Here is a 23519-nt window from a genome sequence, read left to right as displayed (position 1 = left end):
GGCCCTAGGCAACTGCCTTGGCTTCCTCCCCTTGGAGCCGGCCTTGGTTTTAAGGTAAAATGAGATTTTAAAATGGAAGTGATATTTAGTCGGATTTAATGGTATTTCATTTAACCTAAGAAAATATTTACAAAATTAGTCGAATTTTATGATATTTGAGTTTTAAAAATAATAAAATCATTAAATATATAAAAACTATTCATAAATTTCAAATATTATTCAAAATTTTACAAAATACTATTTATTCAAAATTTATATTATTAATTTCCACGATTATATTTCAAAATTTTCTCAAAAACTAAAATAGAATTTCAATTTCATCCATTTAAATCTAAAGCCAAATCCAATTTATCAGAATTCAAGTTTTCATGAATCCAAACACACTGCAAGTAAATTTGATTTGTTTAAAATATTTTTATAAATAAAATAATGAAGAATATGGTTGTCTCCTCGTTCTATAAAAGTTTCCAATTATAATTTTGTTCTCATTTTTTTTTGTTTATAATTTATTACACGTTTGATCCGAATTTTTTTATTTTAAAAACAAAAAAAATATCTGCAATTATTTTTTATAACTTAAAGAAATTTTTTATTTTGAAATCAACTTAAAGAATTTTTTTTTAAAAAAAACATATTTTCATAAATTTATAAAAATGTCTCAAAATATATATATTTTAAATAATAACATACTAAAAATATTTTTAAAATACTTCTCCACATAGTCCTTAATAATTTACCCCATCCCATTGAATCAAAGTTTTATCTGTACATTTTTCTAGCTAGAAATATAATAATAAATGTGGCACATTTTCCAATATTTTCCACAGACATCTACCCAACTAATCACATGAGACACATGAGTTGTTAAATATTGTATTTTATGACAGCCATGCATATACGTGTTCATCAATTTATGCAAAACCCAGGCAAATAAATTATTAAAAAACTCATTTTATATTATAAAGAAATTTAAAAATTTATACACCCTCCATCTCCATTGACCCTAACAATTGTTCATCTTTGGCATTGTAAACACCGATTACCAAGTGAAACTCATTCCATAAATTCACATATATATATATATATAACAAAATACAAAATATACCACCTTTCCAATTTTGATCCAAAACTAAAAAAAAATCAGCAGTATAATAAATTAATAACTAAAAATTATACTCCAAAAAAAATTTCTTTAATTTTACAAATTTTATTTGATTATTAATCATTATTGATCCCCATCAAACCCAAGTAACTCTTCAAGTCACCGGGCAAGCAAGGATACCGCCACCACGTCCGGCCGTGCATCTTCAAGATTTTCACCACCTTCTCCCTGGTCGCGGAGTGCCCGCCTCCGCCGCAAATCTGCAATAGCGCCACCAGTTTCTTCACCGCCCCATAAACCAGCATCTCCTCCAAAACCCTTTCTTTGGTACTTCCGAAACTCGAAATCAACCACAGAATCTTCACTCCCGATTTGGTCGCACAATTGGACACATGCAGCATTTTCTTGGAAACGGCGGCGATCCCCATCCCGTGTTCCGTGAACGACAATCTCCCCTCCGCACATTCGCACATGAGCTTTATCAGCTGCATTATTTTCTCGCATTTCGATCGGCTCGAGTCGGGGAGAAGCTCGATCAGCGTGCATACTGCCCCAGCTTCGATGGCTTTCAACCTAGATTTCTTCGAAGCTTCCAACACTTGAAGCAGCACTTGCAGAGCACAAGGACTCGCTTTCCTACAGTTCTCGTCCGATAAAATCTCCAACACCGACTTGAAAAAGTCAACCCCCTCATTCCATTGATAATCATGACCTCTTCCCAGCTTCTCAAACGTCGAAATCACGCAGAATCTCGCTTCCTCGCTCCCCCTTTGAAGCATGATCGCCATAGATTTCATGCATTCGGGTTTCGTCAGAAGCTGGGGAATTCTTTCATCATCTTCTTCCGAGAATGGAACCTGATGAAGAACGCCGAAAGCCTCCTCACAAGCTCTAAACGACACGAAATCCGAATTCTCGACTAAAATCTGGACTATAATCTTCACAAGAACATCGACTCCACCTGATCTCTTGAAATCCTCCTTCACCTGATCGTTTCCCATTTCAATAACAGACCTCAGTTTCCTCAAATAAGTCACCTTAAATGGCGTCTCTTCGATCTTTCCGAGAATATCCAACAGTTGTTCGTGCTTATCCGACGAAACCCAACAAGGGTTTTGATCGATTCTCGAATCGCACCAAGAAACGATCAATCTCTTGAGCGTATGATTCGGGGTGACGTCGAAACTTTCGATGATTTGCATGGTGGCGGGGCATGTCTTCTTTCTGTAAGTATCGAACCATTTTTCGATGTTTTTCCGCTCGTACGTTACTCCGGTGGAGATCGTTACGGGATCTTTCATGACCTCCATGGAAATGGGACACCGAAAATGTAGAGGAAAATCCATATAATTTTTCTCCATTAATTAAAGAGAGCTAGAAGTAAGTTTTCAAACCAATATATTTATACAGGTGGATGAGTAAAATTCAAGAGAGCTCGATCTGCAAGAGATGCGTGGAAGTCATTAAAAAGGAACAGATCAAAGTCAAAACTTGTGCCGATCGATGCCTTTGCAAGTGTAAACATGGAAGGCCAAAGGAAGCCATTGTAGCAGTCTGATATTTTTGAATGTTCTTTCTCTATATTAAATACAGTTTTCCCACCCCCCATCTTTCGTATAATACCAATTCGACCCCTTAGTTTTCTCTATTTCTTACTTTCTACCCACCAAACCAAATACTTAGGATTAACACTTCAACTCTATCATATTTATAATAATAAGTAATATTTTTGACATAAAATATAATAATTTTTAATGAATAACTCATATAAGAGACCCGTCTCAAAACAAATGACCAGTGAATCCGTCTCATAAAAGTTTTTATCAAACTTTTTTAGTCGTTGATTGCACACTCGTTTGAATTATCAAAACTTTAGGGACCAGTTTGTGAATTTGTACAATATAGCGAATTGTTGGATGGGGTTTGACTTTAATTTAATTAATATATTAATATAAATATAAATACTGCCCGTCAACAATATTAATTAGATCCAACGTTTACGCTTGCTTAATAATCTACTTATATCCTTTTCAAAATAATAATATAATACTTATAATGATCTCTAAAATATATTAGAGTATATGGTACAAATGTATTTAATTCCATCTTCTTACCTTATCAGTTGATAATGTACAGGCTGTTGAGCTGCCTTCCTTGAAACTCTAAAACAATCGAAGTTTAATGAATGAATCTCTCCTCTATTCAACATTTTGTAATTTTTCACAAGTGGGCTATTTAATTTTGTGATAATTAAGAATATAAAATCAATATATATATATATATATATATATATATATATATATATATAATCCCTCGATTAATTTTTTAAAAAATATACGTGTTAAACGAGTCCAAGGAGATCATTAATTCAATGATCATCGATCATTTGCTCAAATACCACATGTACAAGTTAAAGATTTTTTTTTTATATAAAAAAATTCAACCCCAGAAAAATAATTAATCGATCCCATGCATATCGGTAATCAACAATTGTCAAATTAAAGTATCAACTTGCTTAAATAAGTCTACGTACTAATGCAATAGAGTTGACAAACTTGTGATTAAGATGTATAAATTCAGATTAAGTTACTTCGAATATGCGTGGAGTATCGCAATCAGAGGTTCCTCCAGTTGATATTTTATTTTGATTTGTGAATAGTTATGTTTTGGTGCCTAAATATTTGTTGTAAATGATACTCACATCAGATGGAAACTTCAATGATATTAGATTTATAGAAAACTTTAAATCTTCTAAAGATAAAAAGAGAAATCAAAGGGCCCACTTGAGGGCGGGGCGGGCCGGGCCGGGCCGACCCACTTTTTAAGTGAGTTGGAAAAACACCAATCCAACTCACCTATTTTAGATGGTGAGACGGACCAATCTAGCGGACCTATGTGTAATTTGACGGATTTTTTCGAGGCAACCCGCAACCCACCATTAGACGGGGCGGGGCGGGCCATATTTTAGGCGGGTTAAAAAATTGCCAACCCAACCCACCTATTTTATATGATGAAACGGACCAACCCGACGAACTTAATTCATTTTGACACCTCTAGTTTTTGTTGAGAAGCAGCAAGTACTGAAATAAGAAAAATAGATAAATCTTAAATAGTTTTCATAAAAATGCATGTAGTTCCCTTTTAGAGTTCCAAATATGGATAATTCTTTATATATTTAATAGCTGGGAACAGAAAACAAAGGAAAATATAATATGGCAGATTTGTCATGAAGTCACTCTTCTGATTCTTCCCCAGCAGTTGTCCTTGGGCCTGGTATGCGGTATGTACATCAATGGGCTATCAGGATCATGTTGCTCAAGCCTGTCAAACAAGACTCGATTAATATTTGGATCCAAAAAATAAATTTTGAAAAGAATTCAGGAATCTTGGATGAAATTTTGATAGCAATTAACTAACCGATAGTTGAGGAGAAAATAGTGAAGAAAGACGGCGATTTCGAGCTTGGCGAGTTCGTTTCCGGGGCACAGTCGGCTTCCAGCGCCGAAAGGAAGGAAACTACCAGCTTTTGGCGTGAATCCCTGCATGTAATCGTAACACGCAAATATCATCATCACAATTGCTATATAATGTGGTATATCATATAGTTTTAATTTTTTACATTATTGTAATTAGGACAACAACTCACATCCCATCTCGATGGATCGAACTTCTTTGGGTCGGGATATGTTTCTGGGTCAAAATGAACACTCCTAAACCAGACCAACACTTTCCATCCCTTAGGAATTGTATAACCTGAAAATACATTTTATTTTAGAAAAAAAAACAATTGGTTGCTTAATCAAATTTTCTACATAAACTTACATTTTATGTAAGAAATTAAATAAATTTGATCCAACTTACCACAAACGTGAACATCTTTCATTGCCTCTCTGAAGACAACCAACGAGAACGTAATCACACGAAGTGTTTCGTCGATTACCTATCGAAACAATTTCAAGATACACAGAGTTCATATTCCATGTCAAAACATTGTTTTTGAAGAGCATTTAAAAATTAAGGCAACACACACACCTTATCCAGATACTCCATTTTCCTGACTTCTTTAAGAGTCAAGCCTTCTTGATCCGGAGGCCTGTTTCTCACAATTTCCTCTTGCTCTGCCTGTACATATGATGTATGTATTAAACTATAAGTAGGCGAAGAAGAGAGAAATAAACGACGAATCCATGGAATATAATCAGATACAATATGATGACAAGACAAACCTTGGCTTTGTTAAACATATCAGGATTTTTCTGAAGAAAAATGGCAGCCCACATTGTTGTGTGTGCTGAGGATTCATGACCAGCATTCAGATACATAATCAGTACATCGATGATCTCTTCGTCCGTCAATCGTCTCCCCAACTCATCTTTGGCATCCAACAGAGCATCCATCATGTCTCTCTTGGACGTCGATGCGTTCGTCCTCTTCTGCTCCCTTCGTTCCGTTACCACTGATTGAAGAGTCTCCACTAGTTTCTTACGTGCCTGAAATGAAAATGACCAAGAAATAATGCATGATTGGTGAATATATAGTCGTCTTAGTCTTAGGTAGTGTTTGCAACCTCTAAAAATAAGTGATTATGGAGATTTTCTTAATAAATTTGTTAATAATCAATTATTTTTAGAGGTTGCAAACACTACTTTAGATAACTTTATGTGATCGAATTGATTTTGATCAAATGAGGATTACCTTGATCGCCCTATGATACGCGAATCCGGGGATATTAATAGCCATGGCTCTAACACCATAATTCAAGTTTGTGTACTCCCTCTCCAGAAGCTCCCTAACACCCTCCCCTTCAGAACTCAAGAAAATGTGCATGATCACCTTGAAAGTAAGCCTTCTAAGCTCTGTTAAAACCTCAATCTGCCCCATTGTTTCCCACTTCTCCAACGCTTTTACGACGTTTTCTTCGATGTATTTGGTGTACAGAGACAACGCCTCAGGCCCGTTTATAGGCGCGGCGGTTAGCTTCCGCAGCCACCTGTGCTCTTCGTGAGACAATCCCACGAAAGACTTCTTCCCGATGAGGTTCACCGTGGACGTAGGCCAACCGGGCTTGAAACATTCGTCGTCCGTCAAAACTTTCCGACACGCCTCCGCTGTGGTCACCACGATGCTAGGATTCCCAAACATGTGCACCTTGTATAGACCAGTGTGTCCATATCTTTAAAAAATTCAAGATTTAGACTTTAGACTTACCACAAATGCATGCAAAACATGGATCCAAAACAAAAAGCATACAAAAACAGAGACATATATATATATATATATATATACACCTTTGAACAAATTTGGACATGAAAGATTCAGGATTATCTGTCTTGAAAGCTCTTAGAAAAGACAACATATTCCCAATGAATGGCCAACCAAAATCACCGGGCGGCAGTTGTTTTCTTTTCCCTGCACCTAATTTCCTCTCGTAATACCAACAATTCACACTCTTGGCCACCCATTTCAACGCCAACCACCCACACAAAATCCCCCAAAGCACCCTCGAATCCCACACCGCCGTGAGAATTCGAGAGTACATTCTCGATCAAACTTTGGATCCTTTTTCTTGTTTGATTATTGCAAATGAGTCTTAGGATTAAATAACACGAGAACGAGTGGATATGGAGGATACGAGAGAAAACTCAAGAAGGCATCCTATATGGAGACAGCGGAGAATTCAGACGCTGATATGAAAAAAAAAAAAACCAAATTAAGTAAAGAAGTTACAAATTTTATGCGAATTTTTTTTTTATTTAATAGAGGATATTATTTTTATGATTTTGTGATTGAATGAATGAATCTCATTACAGATTGAATCAATCTTGTCCTATATTCACTATTGGACCTACTTGATTATAAGGGAATTACGTAATTGTGTTAATGATTCAAAAAATTTTGTGTCGAATTTACAATTTCAAGGTGAACCAGATTGCGAAGTGAACGAATCCGATTTGTAATTATTATTCGGGAAAAAAAAAAAGAAGAAATATTACATAATGCAATATAGAAAGAAAAAGATGCAAGACTTAGATAGGGATTGGTATATTAAAGTGTGATTTTTTTTTTTATTATTTAATTTTGAAAAGATATCAAGTGTGAGATTTTGTGCAGTACAAAAAATGGAAATTGGTGGAAATTGACAATAAATTGTCGCTTACCTAAGTTTAGTACTGGTTTTGTCGTCTTGTTCATAGAGCATGGATTCAATTGCGAGAAACAGACAAAGAAGAGTTGACTGATTTTTCTTTTAAAAAAAATAATAATAAAGAATGTGTTGTGAAAAAGTAAAAATTTACGGTAAAAAATAAATACTCCAAAACTCAAAATATATCAAACTCTACACTTTATAATATTTTTCTCTCAACTCAATTGTATTTTTCATCACAAATGAAGACCTATTTATAGATCCACATTTGAGATTAGTCCAAAAATAAATACATCATCATCTACATCATCACACACTAATTTTCCACATTTTACAACTCAATATTCAACATTCAATATTCAACATAATATTAATAATAATAATAATATATTTTTCAACACTTCCCCTTGTGATGATGATCGTGATATGATGACTGTCTTCATTACGTGTTTTATACTGCCTCGTTAAAAACCTTACTAGGAAAAACCCAATGGGATAAAAACCATAGTAAGGAAAAAAGAGTGTAGCCACGTAAACTCCCCCTCATGTTAACATGAGTGATTCTTCACATATTCCGCAGATTGCGCATCCCAATGTTGCATATATGATTTCTGAATATCGTCGTGGGAAGTGCCTTTGTGAAGAGATCTGATGAGTTCTCACTTGATTTAACATAACAGATATCAATATCTTTATTCTTCTCAAGCTCTTGAGTGTAGGCAAAGAACTTTGGGGGTATATGTTTTGTTCTGTTACTTTTGATGTATCCTTCTTTCATTTGAGCAATACATGCCGCATTGTCTTCATACAACGTCATAGGCTTCTTGTCTACTGATAATCCACAAGAAGTTTGGATATGTTGTGTCATTGATTTTAGCCAAATACATTCATGGATTGCTTCATGTAGCGCGATAATCTCAGCGTGATTTGATGAAGTTGTTACGAGTTTTTGTTTCTGTGAACGCCAAGAAATTGTGGTACCTCCACGAGTAAATACATATCCGGTTTGGGAACGTGTCTTATGTGGATCAGATAAATATCCAGCATCGACATAACCAATGATACTTTGATTGGTGTCTTTTGAGTACAAAAGTCCCAAATCTGTCGTTCCTCGTAGATAACGAAATATATCTTTAATTCCGTTCTAGTGCCTCTTTGTTGGATATGAACTGAATTTTGCCAATAAATTTACAGCAAAAGATATATCTGGTCTAGTGCAATTTGCAAGATACATAAGGGCACCAATGACACTTAGATATGGTACTTCTGGACCAAGAATAACTTCATCATCTTCACATGGACGGAATAGATCATTTTCTATGTTTAATGATCTTACAACCATTGGAGTACTTAATGGATTTGATTTATCCATATTAAAACGTTTAAGGATCTTTTCTGTATAATTTGTCTGGTGAACAAAAATTCCACATTCTTTTTGTTCTATTTGCAAACCCAGACAATACTTAGTTTTTCCAAGATCCTTCATTTCGAATTCTTCCTTCAAGTACATCATAGCCTCTTGAATTTCTTTATTTGTTCCAATGATGTTTAAATCATCAACATATACAGCAATAATTACACATCCGGATGTTGTTTTCTTGATGAAAACACAAGGGCATATTGAATCATTTACATATCCCTTTTTCATCAAGTGCTCACTTAGCCGATTATACCACATTCGGCCGGATTTCTTTAACCCATATAATGATCTTTGCAATTTTACAGAATAAAATTCTCTGGGTTTTGAACTTTGTGCTTCAGGCATCTTAAATCCTTCAGGGATTTTCATGTATATATCACTATCAAGTGATCCGTATAAGTAAGCTGTAACAATATCCATAAGACACATTTTCAAATTTTCAGACACTGCCAAACTAATCAAATATCGAAACGTAATTGCATCCATAACAGGAGAATACGTTTCTTCATAATCAATTCCAGGCCTTTGAGAAAAACCTTGTGCAACAAGTCTAGCTTTATATCTGACTATTTCATTTTTCTCATTTCGCTTTCGAATAAAAACTCATTTGTATCCAACAGGTTTTACACCTTCAGGTGTGAGGACTATAGGTCCAAAAACATTGCGTTTATTCAGCGAATCCAATTCAACCTGAATGGCATCTTTTCATTTGACCCAATCATGACGAGTTTTACATTCACCAAAAGATTTTGGTTCATGATCCTCATTTTCATTTACGATGTCACAAGCCACATTATAAGAAAATATCTCATCAATATCTTCTATGTCTTTTCGGTTCCATATTTTTCCAGTATTAATATAATTGATAGAGATTTCACGATTCTCGTCAGTTTGTGGTTCTGACAGAATATTTTCATCATCAGGTGATTCTTCTGGAACACCATTTTCTATTTTATGATCGTCGTGTTTCTCTATGCCTTTTCTTTTCCGAGGATTTTTATCCTTGGGACCGACTGGTCTTCCACGCTTCAAGCGTTTTATGACATCATGAGTGTCTTCAATTTGTTTCTTTGGAATTTCAATTCGAGCAGGGGCATTTACAGCATGTATATATGATTTTGTTACCCCTTTTGTGTCTGCAAATGCATCTGGCATTTGATTTGAAATTCTTTGCATGTGCACAATTTGTTGTATATCTTTCTCACATTGTTTGGTCCTTGGATCCAAATGTAACAATGATGGTACATACCATGTGATTTCTTTTTCGATGTGTTTCTTTTTTCCCCCTAACATTGGAAAGATTTCTTCATTAAAATGACAATCAGCAAAACGTGCTGTAAACACATCGCCTGTCTGAGGCTCAAGATATCGAATGATTGATGGGTTATCATAACCGATATAAATACCGATTTTTCTTTGAGGACCCATTTTTGATCGTTGAGGTGGTGCAATAAGCACATACACCATACATCCAAAAATTTTCAGATGAGAAATATTTGGTTCTTTACCAAATGAAAGCTGCAATGGGGAGAATTTATGATATGCACTTGGTCTGATGCGAATTAATGCCGCAGCATGTAAAATTGCATGTCCCCATATAGAAATAGGGAGTTTTGTTCTCATAATAATTGGTCTAGCAATCAGTTGTAGACGTTTAATCAATGATTCAGCTAATACATTTTGTGTATGAACATGAGCAACAGGATGTTCAACAGTAATTCCCATTGACATACAATAGTCATTGAAAGTTTGGGAAGTAAATTCTCCAGCATTATCAAGTCTTATTTTCTTGATTGTATAATCGGAAAATTGATTCCACAATTTTATTATTTGAGCCATTAGTTTTGCAAATGCCACATTCCGAGTTGACAATAAGCATACATGTGACCATCTGCTGGAGGCATCGATCAATACCATAAAATATCGAAATGGTCCACATGGTGAATGAATTGGCCCACAAATATCACCCTGAATACGTTCAAGAAATATGGGTGATTCTGTTTGGATTTTAGCTGGCGATGGTCTTATAATAAGTTTTCCAAGAGAACATGATTTACATTAAAACTTATTATTCTGAAAGATCTTCTGGTCTTTCAATGGATGACCATGCGTATTTTCAATAATTCTTCGCATCATTATTGAACCAGGATGTCTCAATCGATCATGTCAATTGATTAATATTGAAGAACTATTAACCACCATATTTGATTCAATTGGCCTTATATGTGTATAATGCAATTCAGTAGGGAGCATTGATAATTTTTCAACCACATATTTCTTTCCTGATTTATATGTGGTAAGACACATATATTTCTGATTTCCATAAGTTATCGTCTTAGTATCATACCCATGAGAATATATGTCATTAAAACTCAACAAATTTCTTTTTGATCCTGGTGAATATAAAGCATCATTTATCAAAAATTTTGTACCATTAGGTAACAAAAAATGTGCTTTTCCACAACCTTCAATCAAATCTACAGGACCTGATATTGTATTCACCATTGTTTTTGTTGGTTTTAATTCCAAGAAATATCTTTTATCTCGGAGAATGGTGTGCGTTGTACCACTATCGGGTATGCAAACTTCCATGGGTTTATCTTTGCTCATAACATTTTCCATACTTCAAAAAAATGCAATGAAGAAAATCAAGGATAATATATATATGCAAAATATAGCATGTTTCATAAGAATGCATGAAAAATATAGCATGTTACATTTCAGTCCCACCAATATATTAATCAATGTTCTCGAAATCATTTGAAAAAAATCGGCAGCATTGAAATAATTTGAACCACTTAAATGGTTACTGTTTTCAACAAAATTGGTCTCTTTTTCTTTCCCCTTTATCAATACTTTAAAGAGCTTACATAAGTGCTCAGAGGTACGTGACCAATGTCTTGGAGTGCCACATTTATAACAAGCACTTTCATATCTTTTTGAGTGATTTTTATTTTCACTCATATTTTCATGCTGTCTTTTTGGATGGTTCGTGACGTTCTTTTGAGATTAGTTATTGAAGTAGCTATCTCGATTATTTTCATATTCACGGCCGTGACCACGACCGCGATCATTTCTACGTCCACGTTCATGACCACATCCTCGACCTCAACCAAAATCTAGTTTATGCCTTTGATTTTGATTTTTATTTTTACTTACGACATTTGCTTCTGGAAATGCCGTAGATACATTGGTTCGGGATTTATGATTTCTCATTAACAATTCTTTGTTCTTTTCTAGTGATATCGAGAGCAACGAATTCAATCTTTGCCAAATTTGACATGGTGGTACTAGAAAAATAACAATGCATTTTATTAGTTAATTTCCATTAATATGACAATACAAAATAATGGAAGAACGAAGATTACAAGTGCGTATACAAATAGAGAAAAAGTATGTGGTGGAAAATCGCTGGTGAGTACAAGACTCGTGAGCATGATGATCATAATCGTTATGAAAAATAGCCTTAGAAATGCCATCATCTCCATCTTCGAAAAATCGAGTAAAAATATTTTGAGAGAAAGAGTGAATTTTGGTGTGATTAAAAATAAGTTTGAGTGAACATATTTATAGGCCAAAAACTAGCCGTTTGTGACCGTTGAGGGTAAAGAAAAAATCAAGTATATGTTGAATAAAAATTCGTGATAATGATGCAATGCATATAATGATAATCATAATTAAATAATTATGTATATCATATCACATTATTATAAGGTCAGTGTCGTAGACAACCTTTTATATAATATTGTGAAATTATACCAATATAGTTAGTATAAAGTCAGGTATAGTATATCATATCACATTATTATAAGATCGGTGTCATAGACAACCTTTTATATAATAACATGAAATTATACAAATATGATTATATTGTTTAAGAACCTTAGAGGCTTTTATACTTGTCGTATCCCTTACCGGGAGTGTGAGATGTCGTCTTAACATCCTCCCAGGATTTATAACAAGTTTTGAAAAAAAACTTATTTTTTTTTCATAACATGATATTATATATTAATATATACACAATAAAAATATATAAACAGTAAAATAAAAATTCTTACTTGTTGAATATTTTTGACTTCTTCTTGTATTTTGGAGCGTCGGAAATTATAGAGAACCTTCGAGCGATCGTGCTGATAATGTGTTGTGAAAAAGTAAAAATTTACGGTAAAAAGTAAATACTCCAAAACTCAAAATATATCAAACTCTACACTTTATAATATTTTTCTCTCAACTCAATTGTATTTTTCATCACAAATGAAGACCTATTTATAGATCCACATTTGAGATTAGTCCAAAAATAAATACATCATCATCTACATCATCACACACTAATTTTCCACATTTTACAACTCAATATTTAACATTCAACATTCAATATTCAACATAATATTAATAATAATAATAATATATTTTTCAACAGAATGGGATTTATAAATTTTTGTTTAAATATTACATTATAAAAATGTTGTTTCCTAAATCAATGTATGATTCCTTTTTTTCAGACATGCGCTAATATAGTAATATGATTATATGAAGACAGTATTTTTATGTTAGGAACGAAGCAACCAACTTATACATTATGTATACATGCATACTTTCTTTCTAATAAGATTTAAAATTTATGATGTATTTCATGTGATTGCAAAATAAATCGACACAACAAATAGTACTGTTTTATTTCTTGGAATTATTAAACTTTACTCAACTTAGAGTAAAATTAGAAAATATTTAAATAGGATGCTAAATTTATTTATTCAATTCAATCTTAAGAATCGTTTTCTCATTGAAAAATTAATATGATACAACTTAATGATAATTTTATTAAGGAAAAACTCACAATTATTTTTTAAAAGCAATCATAGACACTACCGTAGATGTAAGGGCGGAGGCAGGTATAAGGCAACACGGGCTTCAGTCTGGGTGGTCCAATTTTTTTTTTTAAAATTTTTATATGATCCAAAAATTAAAAAAAATGAATTTTAAGTGTTATTTTTGGGTCTAATGTTATACTAGCCTGGATAACCCAATTAAAAAACTGAAGTAATCCACCTTTTAGTTCTCAAAACTAGTCAAAAACAAAAACAAAACAAAAAATGGGTTTTTCTTCATGTTTATCATTGTCTTAGTGTCATATTCTTCACTCCCTATCTTCTAAAGTTCTCTGACATTATAATGCTCCCAATTTTATAAAGTATATATCGACTAAACAATGATGAAATTTGTATATACGCTGAGAAATATTTAATATTTTTTTAATTAATTTTGAGGCGATTTTTTCTGGTTTTTTTTAATAAAAAATTTTACTGTTTTTTCTACAAAAATCAGTGTTTTCAGCTTCTATGATTTTTGGATTTTTCTCTAAAATTTTTTAGCCCGAGCTGAAATCCTTTCTCCGCCATTGCGTAGATGTATAAACAAAATCATATGCAATATCTATTATTATTATTATTATTATTATTATTATAAAAAAATGTTATTTGCACTCCATAATTTGTTAATCAAACTCCAACTTACCATTTTATCTAGTTATTTGTCAACATCATTCTTTCGGGTTAGTCTATGCTACACCGGAAGTGTTTCTCCCCCTATTTCAATAACATTAGATCACGTGGGACCCCTATATTTTTATGAAAATTAACATATGTGTTGATAATCCAATGGTTGATATTTGACCACATTGTAGCATATAATAAATTTTGATATGTCACATAAATTTTAATTTATTTTTTAAAACAAATTTAAATTTGTATTTTGGTTGTTTTATTTTTGATTTGATTTATATCACTTAGTATACCAAACATATATTTTTGGTTTTAATTTTATTTAAAAAAAATCGAAATATGTCGAATATATAATATTATTTTAAATCTTTAATTTTCTTATTTTTATTTTTGAAATTATATTTTTTGCAGTAAATAATAAATTCTAAAAAATTGTTTCGCCTATAAAAAAGTTGTTTGGAACATGGAAATATTTTGTTTAGATGGAAAACATGTTAAAAATATATTTATTGTTGCGTAAGATTATTAAAGTTTTGTAAAATCAAAATTTACACATCTTAATATTTTTATTATTGTCTGATAATTTTGGTTTTGTTGGAAATTAAGTTAGGATATAATCGTAATTTAATCTCAAGCTTCACCAATTAGTTGAAAGTTGGTTAATTAAAGGCTCTCTACTATAATAATATAGTAAGATATATAAAATTTATTATTAAATTTGACATTAGATAAAAAAATAAAAATAATTTCTTTTAAGATCTTATCATGTTAAAATTTGTATGATATAATTTATATTTTATTATTTTCCCTTGTTTGATATTTATATCTTCATTTAGTTAATGCGACAAAATGTGCTTGAATTTTTATATTTTTAAATTTTAAAAAAGTAATCTTAATAGATCTCATATCATATTTAATTTAAGTGGTACAATATTATAATTAAATCAACTTTAAGAAGAAAATATGTGCAATAAATAATATTTAGATGATTATATTACACACAGTAGATGCAAAATGCTAATATTACATAATATATATATATATATATATATCTATATATGTATGTATGTATGTCTGTATGTTAGTTTTTCATTGGATCCTTTCCTTGTCAATTGTCATGCCTCAAATCTTCTTTTCTATATGATTTTCTATGATAAATTGTACACGGGCCTTAGAATAATCAAAATGAGTTTGGACTTGTCAGGTTATTCTTTCTCACCAATTAAATAAGTGGGATGAGTTGACGATTTTTCGACTCGACCCAAATGACTTGTTGTGATGAGACGAGCGGTTTAATATAACTAAAAATTAAATAAATATCGTCTTGCTCCACCAAATATACATATTGGGTTACTAATTACCTGTATCGTTAGCCCATTTTGACGGGTCTAGTGAGCTCTTAAATACCAATACGCTAACTTTAAATTCTAAAAAAAACTCTAGAAGAATGAACTGAAACAAGTTCGAGAAAACCAGAGGTGAAGCAGAACCTGAGAAAACATGATATATCATATATCACAAATTTGATCAGATGCAATTACAAGCACGCCATTGCAAATAAAGTGATTTTATTTCTTATAACATAATGCCATAAATATTACATCGCAGACATACACAACATTCTGTCAAGAAGCTACCCGTCAAATTTCCCAGGCAAAATAGGAATCACTTTCACATTGGTTGGTGGTGAATATGATATAGAGATCAGCTTAGACCTATATTTCTCATCTATATCACGACCCGGAGTTTCAACAACGTTCCCACCTCCCACTCTTTTGGGCAACTCTTCGGCAGTTGAATCTTTGTCAGGAACTCGGTATGAGATTGCGATTAATGACTCCCGAGTCATGTCCTCGACAAAAAGGTTTCCATGTTCTTTCTTATCCATGAAAGAATGGACTGCGAATATCAAAATAATCAGTTAAATCGTAAAGACAATAATGAACACCACATAAATCGTTAAATCTAATCAGTAATCATCACGGTGATATGAAGCAGGCAGCATGCATATGGCTTGATTCCATTCAAATTCTTACAGGAGACAGATTCTTGACAAAGTGCTGCAATGACTTTATAATGATCTCAAGTACTGATTTTACTACCTTTTGTATTTAAGAAGTAACTCATAAATGTTCCAGAAACACCAACATCAAATAATGGAACGGAAAATGGTGCTTTCAAGTTTTGTAAGTATGATGCAGGATTAAAAAATCAAGAAATATAAATCTTCCAATCCTCTTTCTGATAAACTCAATGCATCTAGCATCAGACGTAAGTTTATAGCATTGCGCAGCTTGTGCAGGATTTCTTATCATCGACCCTGTTTCCCAGGATCAAAAGTTATCTTCATCGTGAGAATTATCCGTGAAAGAAGTGCGGAAGATTCAAAATGCATTTTGTTGGGAAATAATGGCAGACCAAGCTAGCAAAACAACGAAAAAATTTGAGTTCCATTGTTGCCATCATCAATAGCATCTTTAATAGCCAAAAAATTATTATAGCAACCGTGCTAATCATATCACTTCACAGGAACATAACTACTGTCCCTCAAACATCTCAGGAATGCTCGGACACAAGAACAATAATATCTACTCAGAATTGATGCTACATTTTCGTTCCATCTATCATATTTAATCAAACACATATCCTCTAAATTTCTAGCAGAAAAAGAAAAACAAATTAACAAAATCCAAGAAAACCAGTGCCGTTGCCTAGACCAGGGCACAGATGGGAACAGACCACAAAAATGAGGTAAAAATGGCGAGGCACGATTAAGGGGCATCTTGAAATTTGTATCTTAGAAAAGTAGCTACAATAGCCTCATCAGTCATCACACCATCACCGATCTGCCGCTGCTCACAAACTTCTATTACAGTAAAAATGGGAAACAGGAAAACAAAACATGACCAGTTTCAATCAAGCCTTTCTTTCTAATAAATCCAAACTCAAGCCTTCACTGTTTTACTCTCTATCTGACGGAAAGTAGCTTAAAAGATCCTATTCAAAACAGAATTCAATGGAGCACCCAAAATCTAATCTTTAATTCCAAAATATTAAGGACAGAAAAACAAATAACGCAAAGGACATAAACCCTGAATCATTCACATTCGAGGAAGATAGGTCTTGAGTCAAAGAACTAACAGAAAACCCATCAATAAAAGACGTGAACAATAATAATCCATAAATATTAGGAAGAATCTTCATCACCACAAATCCAAGTCAATTACCGAGGGCAAGTCAAAGATACACAAGAAAACAATCGAAAAAAATCTGTAGATGTCCAACCTACTAACACAGTACAAATACATTAAGCAACGGAACCCAAAGAGAAAAGGTAACATATAAGGCACCTGTTGGATTGGAACGAGTGATTTGGGAATTGGGAATTGTATTGTTCTTCGTTTGATTGAATGAAAATGGGAAACTGGGCTCTGCCGAACATGGAAAACTTCAAATCACTGATTATATCTCTAAACTGTCAAAATCAAAGCAAATACATAAATTGAACCATTCTTACAGTCAAAACTCCTCCTTTTATCGCATCCGCCTCTTTGTTGCACTTGATTGGGCTTTGCATACGTAAGCATTAGACAGACGGATAAAGAAAATGCAATATTTGGATGTTTTATCAGTTCTTTCAAAAAACCGAACTAATATTTTTCCCCAATTACCTTTCACTAAAAATATCAATTATAGTGATTAGATAATCAATGGATTGAATCAAATTCACACTTGAGTCTGCCCAAATGTCTTCTTTCATATACTCTCCCAGCAAAGTTCAAATCTTTTTCCTCGAAAATCGACCAAGGATTCTATTTGCTTCAAGATTCTTCTTTCACCGACGATTATATATTAAGATATTTCCTAGTTGAAAATTTTCCCATCATATGTTCTTGATTCTTTCTTACAATGTGTTCACTGATCCTAGATATGGATGCAGGCTGCAGCTAGCTAGTATCGATGATCCAGTTTAATTTCTTACCTGATATTTGGAGTTAGATTAATTTTGGGAAGGATCCAACAATACAAATGTGCTACCGGGCCTGTTTAAAATCTCAATGGGCTTAGGGCAAGTTAATTAATTATGGTTTGATCCTCATATATCCCATACTATATATGTATATATGTTGTGGTCCAAAAGTTCAAATTAGTTTCGCACACAAAAATGCACCTGTAATTGTTGGGCCAATTTATGGGCTTTAATTAACTTGATTTGGATGCTAAATTTAGTTTCTTTCAATTTCATCATCTATACACATACATGTTTCACGAAAATGTACAACTAAGAAAACCAAATTACTCTAGAGTTGAAAATAATAAAGACAATAATAATAATTAAAAAAAAAGCTACCGACTGTTTTTAATTTGTGAATTTAGAACAAATATCTTGCTTTTTTACAAATGCACGAGAGGAAGCACGATGTAAGCTTCTTTTTGATAAGATATTTCGTGCAGTGAAACAAATACGTTTGACTTATATAATTTAGAAAGGGGTGTGTGTGTATCACAATTACACATGATTAAACACCCGCAGAACAAATTTGTGGATGATTTTTCGAGACTTCACAATTGTTTACGTGTAAAATTTCAGACCCGACTCATAGGATTCACGTGAAATGTTTCCCACAAAATCCAGTTTTTCAAACCTTAATCACGGGTCAATTCGTGCCACCACACGTTTCTGATTTCTTGGAGATATTTATTTTTCTTAGCAAAGGCTCAAGTATTGTTCAAGGGTGTCCTGTTTTCATGCACAAACTCGGGGTATGAGTATGACCTATTACTTAGGTGGCCGGTGTGTGACAGCCGAGGACGATTGAAGAATTATAATTTTGGTCTCGACTAAATTGAATGTTAAAACAAATTATAATTTGATGTCAATTATAGCATTCTTTTTATTATCTTTTATTGTTTAATCTAGTGTTTGGTTCAAGTCTTGGAACTATAATTTCACATTGATATGTTATCTAATAAAAGACCTATTGAGATTATTTAATTAATTACGAGTTTTCAAAATATCAAGATATGCTACGCTTTATGTCTAGAATTTTTTAATATTTTTTCTAGAATACCGTATGTGTAGGATGACTTGAAGAAGTTCTCTAAAATGGAGAATGACTTGAGCTCCAACCGTGCTCTATAGTCTATAGTCATTCTCTATTTTTGAGGATGCTACAGTGGTTCTCTAAATATAAAGAATCATTGTAGTAATAGAGTATAATTTTGGAGGATAACTTATTTATGAAAATGCGATCCTCCAAAATTATTAATTAAACATTTTAAAATAAAAATTTAATTTTTGGTCCTTGTTTCAAATTATTTTTTATTATTTTATGTCCTTATATTAAATTTTAGTGGGTTATTTGGTGTGTTGATCTTTAAAATTTTATGCGTCATATGTTTATGTTAATTTATATTTTATGTCTGTATGATTAATGTTTTGTATTGTTTGCAATGTAATTATTTTGAAGTGTTTGCAATTTAATGACCAAATAAATTTATTTTTTTTTAAAAAAAATCGAGTTGAGTAAATTGTAATTTTTATATGTTTAATTATATAATACATAATTATTAATATATTATACGATTTTTAGTTGAATCTTATCGAATTAATTTAGTTAAAAAATATATTATGTAATTATTAAATTATATATATGTGTGTGTTGTAAAAGAAAAAAAAATTGTGTAATTGGTAATATTTAAAGGATATGAGTTGGAGAAATTTTTTAAAAATAGAGATTGCGGATCTCTATTTTAAAAGATAGAAGATGAAAATCGAAGATATGAGTTGAAAATGACTTTAAAAACTAGAGTTATGGCCCTTGAAGTACAACGATTACAAAAAAAATAAAAGATAATTGATCGATTTTCTTGAAAGATCCATAACTTTCATATTATATCAATCATTGAAATCAGATATGTATTATTTTTTAAATCACTAAGATCAAGTTGTAAAAAAAAAAAAAGATATATATATATTATAAGGAGACTTTATCACGTACAAGGTATTTATAAACTCCCAGCTCATTTTCCAAATTTAATTAATCACGTCTTTCTTGCATGACTGAAAAAGATAAAGTCAAATAGCTGTCAGAAGCTAAGCTAAGACCACATACGCCGACTCAACGCAGCCACTGCCGCCACCGTAGAACGGGGTGGTTACATACGCAAATAACGAATATATAATATAATATATGACATATTAAAAAATATATAATTCACTGCAAATTTCGAGGTTATGTGTTGGAAGAAAAATACTCCATGCAAGTTGCTTGAAGCGGATATATATGCAAGGTGGCTGACACATTGATAAGCACTACAATTATTAATAACAAGATTATTAAATATTCAGAATTTAATATTATGTATTAATAAATAATCGAAGGTGCTTATTAAATCTTCGTTTGTCTTTTCTCTGAGGCTGATAAGTCATCAACTAGAGGCGTGCCTCAATTCGATACGGCCATCTGAATTTCAAACCTTTTTTTTTTTACTGAAACAAATAGACAAAATAAAATTGATCTCTAAAGTCTAACCTAGCTAGTAGCTACCATTTATTTTTGTTTGTTTTTACTTGCTGTTTGCCAGTATATCATTGTCAATTTGGCATCAGAATTAGAGGGACGTGTTTGAATTTTTTAAAAAAATATATATTTGATGGATAATTTAAATTTTTTAAAGTAATCTCATGGTTTAACAAATTATAATCACGCAATATTACTATTCACCAAATTGACTTAATTGTTTCAGTAGTATTAGTTGGACAACACAACAAATTTATGAACTTGATTTAATTGCGGTTGAGTTCGACTTATTTTTCAGATACTTATCTAAATGTGCATCCAATTATTTTTGTTCATTCTTGCATATAGAGTACACTCTAATTTATCGTTTTAAAAACCAAGGAATTAAGTGTTATTTGTGTTTATTATTGGTACATAAAGTATTAACATAGCACTTAAAAAATGCTTTAATCTCAAATGGCAATTAAACTTGAAGGAGTAGATATATGATTAGGGGTGAGTCGGTACGGTATACCGTATCGAAAATCGGTTACCGTATATCGTACCGAAAAAATAAGTTCCATACCGTACCGTATATCGAATATACCGAATTTTCGATATGCCGAACTTTCGGTATGGCGAAAATATATACCGTATACCGATACCGAATTTAAAAAAAATTCGGTATACCGAAAAATTGTCGGTATACCGAAAAAAATTTGGTATACCGGCAAAAAAATTGGTATACCGAAAATTTTCATATGTATATTTTTTAAAAAAAATTATTTTTCGGTATTTTGGTATATACCGGTATATCGAAAAAAATATTTACCATACCGATACCGATATCGATACCGAAAATACCGTACCGAAATTTTCGGTATACCGTTTTTTTCGATAATTTCGATAATTTTTTCGGTACGATTTTCCGGTATTTCGGTATTTTTTTCCATCCCTATATATGATACCTATCGGTCTATTCATCATCTCTCCCAATACATATCTCGTGTCTTTTATTTATGTAATTAATCTCAACATCAACTCAAATTTCAAAGAGATAGACGTTAACAATTATGTAAATATTTTTAAAATGAAATGTAGAGTCTGGAATTATGTTCATCTCAATAGAATAAAAAAACCGATATAAAATTGTACGTGTTTAAGTTGGCTAAGTTTTAAAATCAAAGAAGCTAGCGTTAAGTTGGCTAAAAAACTTGAGCTTCTCTCATGTCATTGTTGAATCTGATGCCCTCTTAGTAATTCAATCGTTGAACAATTCGAAACCAAATTTATCGTGTTTAAGTCTAATTGTTGAAGATTGTAAAATCCTTGCTAGGAATATACCATCTTGTAAATTTGCTTTGTGTATAGATCAACGAATCAGGTTGTTCATGCTTTTATGTTAGAGATAATGTTTCTATACCTAGTCTGGTAGGATGAGCTACACCTTCTCCTACGATTATTTTCCTGTTTAATTATTTCGGGTATGGTTTAATAATATTGCTTTGTTATAAAAAAAAAATAATAACCGATGTAATTAAAATGTGGTCATGCTACGAGTTTTTTAAAAAGAAAAAACTTATACTTTGAACGAGAGTACTATACTCATTTTTAATGATACAATGAGTATTAATTGGCGCATTATTCACATATTAAAATAAATTTCGTGGGTTGATAATGATGCATGTCATTAAATTATCATCATTTAATTAGCATGGGAAATATAAAGCTAGGGATGCACATGACGTCCAAGTTATGTGTCAGATTTTATTCAACAAATTTTATATAGATGGGATAATTAATTAATTCGATTTTGTGAGCAAATAAAGGATTTTTAATTTATATATGAGAACGTTATGATACACGTGGTGATGCGTGTGACCCGCTGTCAAAATTATTGCAAAAGAATAATATTTTTTTAAAAAAATAATTAAAGTTATCAATTTTCAATTTAAAATGATAGGAGATAAAAGATAAGATAAAAAATTTATAAAATATGAAAATAAGTAGTTAAATGACGTTTTCATAATTATAAAAAAATTCACTAAAAATATTAACATATCAAAATTAATTAATATAAGACGTTAAAATTTAATTAATAATAAAATATTATTCTGTTTCACAAAACGACCCGTTATAAGCGACCAATTTTAATGTTTAAAAAACCGTAATTTACATGTCACACCGAAATTTTTTACATTGAATACTGCAAGTATGATGCGCGTGATGGTAATGTATTACCCTAATTGTGGGTGAAAATTCTTTAAAAAATATTTTCAAGTAATATTTTACAAATATTACAAGCAACTTTGATATGCTATGTGTGATAAGATCTATCCAAGTCAACGATTGTTAAATACTTAAACTATAGCAAAATAACATTAAACGTTTTTTTTAGGGAGCTGAAATCATATTGATGTTGAATACTTGAATCACAGAAAAAAATTAAATAAAAAAATTTCTTATTGAAGTTTACAGACTTATAAAAGTCGTAAATAAACAGTTTAATTCATATTGTGCGAGAAGTTATTAATCATGTAGTGACACTTACCGAGATCACCTACTAAACAAAACTTAGACATGCAATTAACTTAATCAAATAGTAAACCAAAATTAAGCTGCGAAAACAATAAACATTAATACAATCCCAAGAAAAGAAATCTGCAATACCCAAATAGTTATACAACCAAATCGAATAGTTGTATCAACCCAAATACAACAGAATCAAACCCTAGGCGAAGCTCCAGCTGGCCATCCACTGCCTAGCCTCTCTTGGATCCACCCGCCTCATCCAATCGCAAACCTGCCCCATGGAATAGGGTGTCCAGAAACACAGAGTACAAGATAT

General features: G+C 32.0%; 2 protein-coding genes and 1 long non-coding RNA gene across 3 annotated transcripts; all 3 read right to left on the bottom strand.

Annotated features, from left to right (window-relative positions):
- Positions 1-993: 993 nt before the first annotated feature.
- Positions 994-2593, bottom strand: LOC140884296 (E3 ubiquitin-protein ligase PUB23-like). The gene has a single exon (XM_073291011.1). It carries the CDS (start codon positions 2461-2463, stop codon positions 1219-1221), a length of 1245 nt encoding a protein of 414 aa, XP_073147112.1. The 5' UTR covers positions 2464-2593; the 3' UTR covers positions 994-1218.
- Positions 2594-4220: 1627 nt separating this feature from the next.
- Positions 4221-6938, bottom strand: LOC140883585 (ent-kaurenoic acid oxidase 1-like). Its single transcript, XM_073290121.1, has 8 exons — positions 6391-6938; positions 5798-6275; positions 5329-5592; positions 5135-5224; positions 4964-5042; positions 4749-4855; positions 4520-4641; positions 4221-4423 (listed from the first exon to the last, which is right to left on the bottom strand). The coding sequence occupies exons 1-8, from the start codon at positions 6639-6641 to the stop codon at positions 4327-4329; spliced, it is 1488 nt and encodes a 495-aa protein (XP_073146222.1). The 5' UTR covers positions 6642-6938; the 3' UTR covers positions 4221-4326.
- Positions 6939-15659: 8721 nt separating this feature from the next.
- Positions 15660-18099, bottom strand: LOC140884538 (uncharacterized). The gene is made up of 3 exons (XR_012150661.1): positions 17686-18099; positions 17519-17599; positions 15660-16067 (listed from the first exon to the last, which is right to left on the bottom strand). It is a non-coding gene; the product is annotated as an uncharacterized lncRNA (long non-coding RNA).
- Positions 18100-23519: the final 5420 nt, after the last annotated feature.

This window comes from Henckelia pumila, chromosome 2 (genome assembly GCF_033568475.1).
Source record: "Henckelia pumila isolate YLH828 chromosome 2, ASM3356847v2, whole genome shotgun sequence".
NCBI classification, from domain to species: domain Eukaryota; kingdom Viridiplantae; phylum Streptophyta; class Magnoliopsida; order Lamiales; family Gesneriaceae; genus Henckelia; species Henckelia pumila.
Note: the sequence above shows the minus strand (reverse complement) of the source record. Positions and strands in the feature narration are given on the sequence as shown.

Bases quoted from the DNA above. Each gene is read 5' to 3' on its own strand.
- LOC140883585 (XM_073290121.1), bottom strand. From the start codon at position 6,641: ATGTACTCTCGAATTCTCACGGCGGTGTGGGATTCGAGGGTGCTTTGG. The intron at 5,043-5,134 runs GTGTGTGTGTTG...TTGTTTCGATAG, and splicing joins AAATGGAGTATCTGGATAAG to GTAATCGACGAAACACTTCG. The intron at 4,856-4,963 runs GTAAGTTGGATC...ATGTATTTTCAG, and splicing joins GAAAGATGTTCACGTTTGTG to GTTATACAATTCCTAAGGGA.
- LOC140884296 (XM_073291011.1), bottom strand. From the start codon at position 2,463: ATGGAGAAAAATTATATGGATTTTCCTCTACATTTTCGGTGTCCCATT.